The sequence below is a fragment of the Cetorhinus maximus genome, chromosome 16 (assembly GCF_964194155.1).
Source record: "Cetorhinus maximus chromosome 16, sCetMax3.hap1.1, whole genome shotgun sequence".
NCBI lineage: Eukaryota > Metazoa > Chordata > Chondrichthyes > Lamniformes > Cetorhinidae > Cetorhinus > Cetorhinus maximus.
In genome coordinates, this window is record NC_135894.1 from 37,018,626 (window position 1) to 37,027,827 (window position 9,202).

Here is a 9,202-nt window from a genome sequence, read left to right on the forward strand (position 1 = left end):
TCATCTCCCTGAGGCTGCACTTAGCCTCAGGAAGATCAGCTGTACATGTAAAAAAGATAAAAATAGAGAAATAAAATTTCCCTTACATGTTCCCTCATGTGACAATGTCACATTAGTTGGGACATGTCCATAATTTTTACAAAATCTTTATTAAAATTTTTTAAAGCCTACATGAAACCTCATCCCACCCATGGATGAGGTTTCATGTTTTTTCTGCTTCCCACCGGGGCTCCTGGCCTTCCCGCCGACCTTAAGGTTGGACGGGCAGGTCCTTTAATTACTTAATTGACCCTGTCAATGGCCTCAATTGGCCATTGACAGGTCGTCGGGCGCACAGCTGATTTTGCTGCGCTCCCGCCTTCCTGAAAATTTAAATCGAGTCCCGATGTCACCACACGTCAATTTACACTACAGCGAGTGGGCCCCGCCCCCACTTGCCGACTCGTAAAATTCTGCCCATTAAGTTTACAAACCTGGTGCTATGCTAGTATTCTGTTAATCTAAACTTAACAATTAGATAGAATTGGGGCAATCTGGTGGTTTGATCAAACTTTTCACATTTGTCGCGGCTCGAACAGTGGGGCTTGATATTGCAGCGCACTATCCCCAGTGAGTCGTGACAAGATCTATGAATGTATTTAAAGTAATTTCTTCTATTATAGGTTTTTACGAAACTAGATTAAACATTTAAGACTTGGTGGTCTTATTACTACTGAATTCAAGGCACGCATCTTGAAATTTATACAAATTATGAATAAGTTGTGGCAGTTGTTTCAAGTTTCCTTCTGGGATTTGAACAGCTCAGCATTTACCATCGGCTGTGCCATAAAAATACATCCATTTCGGGCAAAAAGGCAAACTGACCCACATGTGACCAGTAGAGGAAGATTTGTGTAGGATAAAGAAAACTGCAATTTAAGATTTGTCTTTCATTATAGTTTAATCTCTGATTATCTAAGTATACACCATCCACAGCATAGCGGTGTAGTTCTTCATAATTTAACTTAACCTTACAATTTTGTATAATAAAAGCAGAAAATGCTGTAAATACTCAGCATATCAGGCAGCATTTGTGGAGAGAGAAACAAAACTATAGTTTCAGGACTTGGAAAGTTAGAGATGTAATGTGTTTTTAAACAGGGAAAGAGGGGAGGGAAAGGGAAAAAGACAAGTTCTGTGATAAGGTGGAAGGCAGGAGAGATTAAATAACAAAAGGGTCAATGATGCAAGGCAAAAGGTAATGGGACAAATAAAGAAAAAAAAGATGGGCCTAGAGAATGTTTATTGAGAGTACCCTAGCGAGGAATTAAAGCTGAAAATGGGAAGAAACACACCATTTAGAACCACATATTAATGTAATTATTACACTTGAATTAGCACAGAATAAAATTGAGTTTTTTTAAAATTGTTAATGTTAGTGAAAGCTGCTTATTTTTGTTTTAAAGGAATATCGAGATCCAAATGAAGCCTTCAATCTCTGGCTAAAGAAGAAACGGGAACAGCAAATTAAAGAGCAGCAAATAGAAGCCATGAGAAAAAGAGAACAAGATTACAACTCAAAAGTCCACACAAGAGAAGATTCTGAAAAAGCATTTAAGCTGTAAGGGAAGTTTAATAACTACTTTCCATACTATTTTTAATTCTACTTTGTACAAATCTGGATTGGTGACTCAAACTGCTAATTGTATATATACTGGTAAAGAAACAGGACACCAACTTACAGCTACAGTTGTAGGTTTGACTTGCCTTTGAATATCACCAGTATCATTTGGCATTTGCAAATGTGTAAAGAATGTGTTTTGCATATATATAAACATATAATTAATTCAATTGTAATGTATGAGCGGCACCAAGAATAGACAAAAATCCTTTGATTTATAGTTGCAATTGTTAACCCAGAGTCTTTTTAGATACGTGAAGCTGCAGCAACAGACCATTGTGCATTGTGCTGTCAATTCTACTGCATTATCACATAATTTTAATTATGCAGATCTCTGCAGAAAAAACAATTCATGACATAAGTAAATGTGTGTTATTGATATTGATGCTTTAGAAGAGAATTAGGGGTTTGTTCTGTGAAAAGTTATATCAGATCATTTGGTACCCATTTTATGTCTAACATAATAAAGCAAACTTTTATAGGAGATGTTAACCCAAGGCCCTCATGTATCTGTTCAGGTGGATGCTAAAGATTACATGACACTTTTCAAAGAAGAGCAGGGAGTTTTCCTGGTGTACTGACAAAACATCATCCCTCAAACAACAATCAAAGACATTAACTGATCATTTATCTTATTGCTGTTTTGGGGATCTTGGCACATGGTAATTGATTGCTGCAGTTTCTGTACTTCAGAATTAAATTGTGTGAAGTGCTTTGAGAAACTTTTCAGACATGATGAAGTACCAAATGATAGTCTATGTTTAAATATAAAAAATAATAAAGGCACTAATAGAAGAGGTAGGAGCATATGTACTTTCATTCTGTTTAATTCAGTAAGAGTTTGATTCAGTAGTTTTTCTTTCTCTTCGCAGGTGGCTAAAAAGAAAGAAAGCTGAGAAACGGGCAGAGCAGTTGGCTGCCAAGGAACGATGTAGGAAGTTTCTGATGGAAGCTAGAAGAGTAAAAAGAATGCAGACTCTACTGTGCACCCTTAGTGAATCCAAATCATTTCAGTTTGACAATTGTGGCTACAGGTTCTAGGAAATCCTGTTCATGTTATTTCTCTTCATGTTTTGAATGCCTCATTGCAGAATTCAGATGAGCAGAAACCTTCCAATGGTTTGCTGACCAGCCTTCCAGTAGTATGAGCACACCTAAAGAGATCTCAACAATACTGTCTTTAATATGTAATTTTTAACATGCTCGTACATCAGTACTAACATTTCCAAATCTGCTGAGCATTCCACAACACATGATTAGGTTGGAATAAATTATCTGCACAGTCTGTAAGTTGTTAATGATTTTTTCTATGCCAACGAAAAGATCCTTTCAAGCATATAAGTTTTATTTTAATAGGTGAAAGTAGACCATTGTTAAAGTTGCATTTGCACTTTCCACAAGAGGTCATTGACAGTTATTAAAAAATAAACAAAGTATTGGTGTTTGTGCAAGTGATGGTGTAATTCTGTATGTGCAAGAAATAAGTTAATCTACTCATCTGAACTAAATCTTTTAAACTCTGATATAATGTTTGAGTGTCAGTAAGGTAGTATTGTTTGTTGTACTTGTAGTTCTTTTCACAGCTAAGCATATATAAGGAGTACACTGTTGATTTGATGCTTTCCATTTAGAAATTGCCTATCTAATTCTTGATTCTTCCTATGACAGCCTGGCTGAAATCACAGGGCAGGATTTTGCCCTCGTCAGGTGGGCTTGAGCAGAAGCAGTCGGGAAATCGAACGCTGCCCGTGATCGGGCCGCTACCGCGATTTCACGTCAATTAAGGCCCACCCAGCATGAAACATGCGCTGCCTGTGTCGGTGGGGCGAGAGAGGTCAAGCATGCAAGTTCGCACATGCACGCGAGTGCGCGCAATGAAAGTTTCCTGAGGCGCAAAGCTGCCTCAGGGAGCTGCAGATTTATAAGATGAAAAATAAAGAAATTTAAAATGTTAAAAAACATGTCCCCTCATGTGACGCTCGCCCGCTGTCATTGCACGTCATTTTACGCTCGTTCGGGTTAGGTGCGTGCCCGCCTGGCGAGTGAAAAATTCTGGCCTTGAAATTGTCTTGTGGAATCCAGTCCATAAACATGCATACCAATGTGTTATCCCTTCTGCTGTACAGTTCCCTGGGGCTTCTGCTGCTCTGGTGTAGTTTTGAACACAACTCTATTTCTACCAAAGTTATACCAGTGGAGTGGAAAAGACCCGAGGAAGTTCCTAGCAACAATATTTTTCTTCTAAATACCTGTTTTCCAAACTATTTGCCAATAACTCTACCTTTTTGAATGTTGTAGGATTCTTCAGATTTTTGTGTTGTGGATTACAATTGACTCAATTGTAGCATGGTGCAGCCAGATTCTAAGTAGATAAAATTTTAACAGCAGAAGACATGGAACGATTCCCAATATAATTTAATTGTACGGCTTTATAGTATCACTGAAAGCTATAAAACAAGAATATTTATAACAAACATGGAATTTGAGTGTTCATTTAGAAAGTTTCTTTCAGAGAGGGAACTAATGACGTTTGGTAAAGGTTAATGATATGTCAGTGTTATAGCACTGCTACTGTATCTACATACATGGATATTGTGGGTAAATTTCATGACTATAAAAGGAAAATGTGTACCTTGTGAGCATGCAAATGTCCTTCAAGAATCCAACAAATGTTTGATATTCAGGAATAATGCACATATTTTTGTTACAAAAGAGCTGTGATTACTATATACAATGTCATCTAACGTGATATTAAATTGTCTGTTACATTAAAAATTCCTCATTTTACCTATAGGCTTTCTTTATGGTGCCTTTAATGGCTCTTTCATAGAAACAAAACTTTAAATCACTTTGAGAATGCTTTGATATTTTTCTGCACATGAATAGCATTACACAAATAAGCTGATCCTCACTTGGTGGGTCTTGTTCGCCCCTGCATTTCATTTGCTTAAATTGAGAAGCAAAGTGAAGAACTATTGCCCATAGTCCAGTTAAGGTCAAAGGACTGGCTTACTAAATCATGAGAATCAAACCGTTAAGTTCCTGATTATGATTGACCAATCTGAGGATGTACACAGTGGGAATATGGTACTTTCTCATAAGGAAATTTGCAAACTGCTTACTCACTTTACCAATGATTAATTTGCATGGTAGTTTACATGCACATTTCATTCATAATGTCATTGGGCCTGAGATGGGGGAATCTTGAGGAAGAGAAATAATTAATTATTGTATACATAGTTAAGACAAAGAGGTACCCATTTTTTCAACAACCTTGCCCTTATGTGGATGCTGTTCAGCCTGAACTGCACTCCAATCTAAACCCCTCTGCACTTCAATTTGGTAAGATGAGCCTATTTGCACCCTGCCCCTGGTGAGCCTTCTGTTGGGAATTGGAGATAGATTCAGAAACATGGCTGCAAGATTAGAGGCTTGCAACTATGCGACTGGCTCACAATTTAAGGGCCTTCTTTCTAAGATTGGAGAATGGAACTAAAAAGCTTCCGAGCTGAAGGATTTAAGGGTCCCTGCAACAAACCTGGTCAATTGCCTTATGGACCTACTCTATCTTGCTGACTGGCACTATTAAACCCTTCACCTCTCTATTCCTTTTTCCCTCATGTATTTATCTAGCATCCGTTTAAATGCATTTTTGCTATTAGCCTCAACTATTCCATGTGGTAGCAAGTTCTGCATTATAACAACGTTTTAAGGTAAGGAAGTTTCTTCTTAGTAATATATTTGTTAGTGACATTTTTGTATTTAGTTTTGGACTCCCAAACAAGTGAAACATCTTCCCTACATCTCCTCTATCGTACACCTTCATAATTTTAAATATTACTATTAGATCACCTCTCGGCCTTCTCTTTTCTATTCCTGGCTAGTTTACTCCTGTATTCTATTTTTGCCCTTTTTAACTTCTTGGCCACCCTTTGTGGGTTTCTAAAACACTCCCAATCTCCAGGCTTACCACTATTCTTTGCCACATTATAACCTTTTAATTTATTTCTATTCTTAGTTTATTTAATAAGCCACGGATAGATCTTTCTCACCAAGTTTTTGTTTTTAATTAAACATATTTTTGCTGAACATTTTGAATTGTTTCTTTAAATGCTTCCCATTGTTTAATTACTTCCATACCTTTTAGTCTATTTACTCAATCAACCTTTGCTAGCTCTCCCCTCATACCTATGCAATTGGTTTTATTAAGTTTAAGATTCTTGTTTGGTATTGCAGTATGTCACTGTCATACTTAATATGGAATTCAATTGTATTCTGAGTATAATCTCTCAGTTCTGGTATAATCCTTGAAAAAAGCAGAGCTGGATCGAGTTGGAAATGAAGTGGGGAGTATTTGGCAAATAATGATCATAATATTAGGTTTGGAATAATTATAGTAATGGACAATAAACAATGAAGTGTGAAAATTCTTAGCTGAAGTAGAACTAATTTCAGTTAGTTAAAGGATTTTGCCCAGGTGCATTGGAAACAAAAATTGGTAAGCAACAGTAACTGAACAATAGAATGCTTTCAAGCAGGAGATGGTTTGGATACAGAATGGATATTTCCATGAGGGAGAAGGAAGAATCTGATACTAGGGCTCTCTGGATGACTAAGGAGTCAGAGATTAAAATGAAACAGGTCAAGGAGACTTATGACAAACAAAAGGATCATACTATAATATAGTCAGGAACCAAGCTAAATACAAAAAGTACAGAGGAAATCTAAAAATGTGAATAAGAGGACAAAAAGAGTAATAGATTAATGGCTAAAAGAAAAGGGATCCTAAGTCTTTTATAAACATATACATAGTAAAAGAGCAGAGGAAGAGTAGAATGTTTAGAGACAGCAAAGGAAATCCTATGGAGGCAGAGATATAGCTGAGACACTAAATGAATACTTTGCATAGGTCTTTATACTAGAGAAGAGGATACTGCTGGTGTTGCGGTGAAGAAGGATATAGTAGTACTATTGGTAAGGTAAAAATAGATAAAGAGGTACTTAAAAAATTGACTGTATTGGAAAGTATAAAAGTTCTACAGTCCCAATAGAATAGGTTACTGAGGGAAGTAAAACTAGAAATTGCAGATGCTCTTACCCAAATCTTTCTTAGATACAGGGTGGTACGAGAGGAATAAGAGAAATAATATTATAAATATTATATTCCTGTTCAAAAAAGATGAGTTGGTACAGGATGTTCTTAATATTTGGAATGCAAAGCCTCAAAGACTGGTGAAAGCAGATTCAATAGTAACTTTAAAAAAAATATATACTTGAAGGAAGAAAATTTACAGGATATGGGGAAAGAGCAGGGGAGTGGGACTAATTGGATAACTTTACCAAGGAGCCAGCATATACACAATGAACCTTCTGTGATACAATCAGATCATTTTTTGCAGGTGGAAAGGCAGTGGCGTAGTGGTATTGTCAATGGACTAGTAATCCAGAGACCCAGAGTAAAGCTCCAGATTCAAATCCCATCACAGGAGATGGTGGCATTTGAATTCAATCATTGTCATTGTCGATTGTCATAGAAATCCATCTGGTTCTGCTGTCCTTACATCTGGCATACATGTGACTCGGGATCCACAGCAATGTGGTTGACTCTTAAATGCTTTCTTAAATGCCCTATAAAATGGCCACTCAGTTATATCAAATGCCTAGAAAGGATAAGGAATGAAACAAGGAATGAACTGGATGGACCACCCAGCATCAACCTAAGCACTGGAAACGACAACAGCAAACCCAGCCCTGTCAACCCTACAAAGTCCTCCTTACTAACATCTGGGGGCTTGTGTCAAAATTGGGATTTCTATCTCACAAACTAGTCAAGCAACAGCCTAATGTAGTAACGGAATCATGCCTTACAGATCATGTCCCAGACACCACCATCACCATCCCTCAGTATGTCCTGTCCCATTTGCAGGACAAATCCAGCACAGTGGTATACAGTCGGGAGGAAGTTGCCCTGGGAGTCCTCAACATCGACTCTGAACCCCAAGAAGTCTCATGGCATCAGGTCAAACATAGGCAAGGAAACCTGCTGATTACCATGTACGCCACTCCCTTCCTCAGCTGATGAATCAGTATTCGTCCATGTTGGAGGAAGCACTGAGGGTGGTAGGGCCACAGAATATACTCTGGGTGGGGCACTTCAATGTCCATCACCGAGTGGCTCAGTAGCACCACCACAGACTGAGCTGGCCAAGTCCTGAAGGACATAGCTGCTAGACTGGGTCTGCGGCAGGTAGTCAGGCAACCAAAAAGAGGGAAAAACATACTTGACCTCATCCTCACCAACGTGCCTGCCACAAATGCATCTGTCCATGACTGTATCGGTAGGAGTGACCACCACACTTTCTTTGCAGAGACGAAGTCCCATCTTCAGATTGAAGATACCTACCATCATGTTGTCTGGCACTACCACTGTGCTAAATGGGGTAGATTTTGAATAGATCTAGCAACTCAAGAATTGGCATCCATGAAGTGCTGTGGGCCATCAGCAGCATCAACCACAATCTGTAACCTCATGGCCCAGCATATCCCTCACTCAACCATTACCATCAAGTCTGGTTCAATGAAGAGTGCAGGAGGGCATACCAGGAGCAACACCAGGCGTACCTAAAAATGAGGTGTCAACCTGGTGAAGCTACAACTCAGGACTACTTGTGTGCCAAACAGCGTAAACAGCATGCAATAGACAGAGCTAAGTGATTCCACAACCAATGGATCAGATCTAAGCACTGCAGTCCTGCCACATCCAGTTGAGATTGGTGGTGGACAGTTAAGCAACACACTGGAAGAGGAGGCTCCACAAATATCCCCCATCCTCAGTGGTGGAGGAGCCCAGCATATCAGCGCAAAAGATAAGGCTGAATTATTCGCAACAATTTTCAGTTAGAAGTGCCGAGTGGATGGTCCATCTCAGCCTCATCCAGAGGTCCCCAGTATCACAGCCAATTCGACTCACTCCCACATGATATCAGGAAACAGCTGAAGGCACTGTGTACTGCAAATGCTATGGGCCCTGGCCGTATTCTGGCAAGAGCACTGAAGACTTGTGCTCCAGAACTTGCTGCGCCCCTAAGCTAAGCTGTTCCTGTACAGCTACAACAATGGCATCTAACCAGCAATGTGGAAAATTGCCCAGGTACGTCCTGTACACAAAAAGCAGGACAAATCCAACCCGGACAATTACTGCCACATAAGTCCACACTCGATCATCAGTAAAGTGATGGAAGGGGTCATTAACAGTGTTATCAAGCGGCACATGCTTAGCTATAACCTGCTCATTGACGCTCAATTTAGGTTCCACTAGGGTCACTCAACTTCTGACCTCATTACAGCCTTGGTTCAAACATAGACAAAAGAACCAAACTCCAGAGGTGAGATGAGTGACTGCCCTTGACATCAAGGCAGCATTTGAACGAGTGTGGCATCAAGGAGCCCTAGTAAAACTGGAGTCAATGGGAAACGGGGAAAACTCTCCGCCAGTTGGAGTCATACCTAGCACAAAGGAAGATGGTTGTGGTTGTTGGAGGT

The 9,202-nt window shown here is 39.2% G+C and overlaps 1 protein-coding gene across 4 annotated transcripts in view; it reads left to right on the forward strand.

Moving 5' to 3' along the window:
- The window catches only part of ccdc181 (coiled-coil domain containing 181), a 30,921-nt gene extending 26,413 nt beyond the window's left edge, over positions 1 to 4,508 (forward strand). For all 4 annotated transcript variants that reach the window (XM_078559676.1, XM_078559679.1, XM_078559675.1 and 1 more), the window contains 2 exons: positions 1,446 to 1,600; positions 2,533 to 4,508. In XM_078559676.1, coding sequence (XP_078415802.1) covers positions 1,446 to 1,600; positions 2,533 to 2,701 — 324 coding nt within the window. In that variant the 3' untranslated portion in view covers positions 2,702 to 4,508. The remainder of the gene's footprint in view (positions 1 to 1,445; positions 1,601 to 2,532) is intronic.
- The last annotated feature ends 4,694 nt before the right edge of the window (positions 4,509 to 9,202 follow it).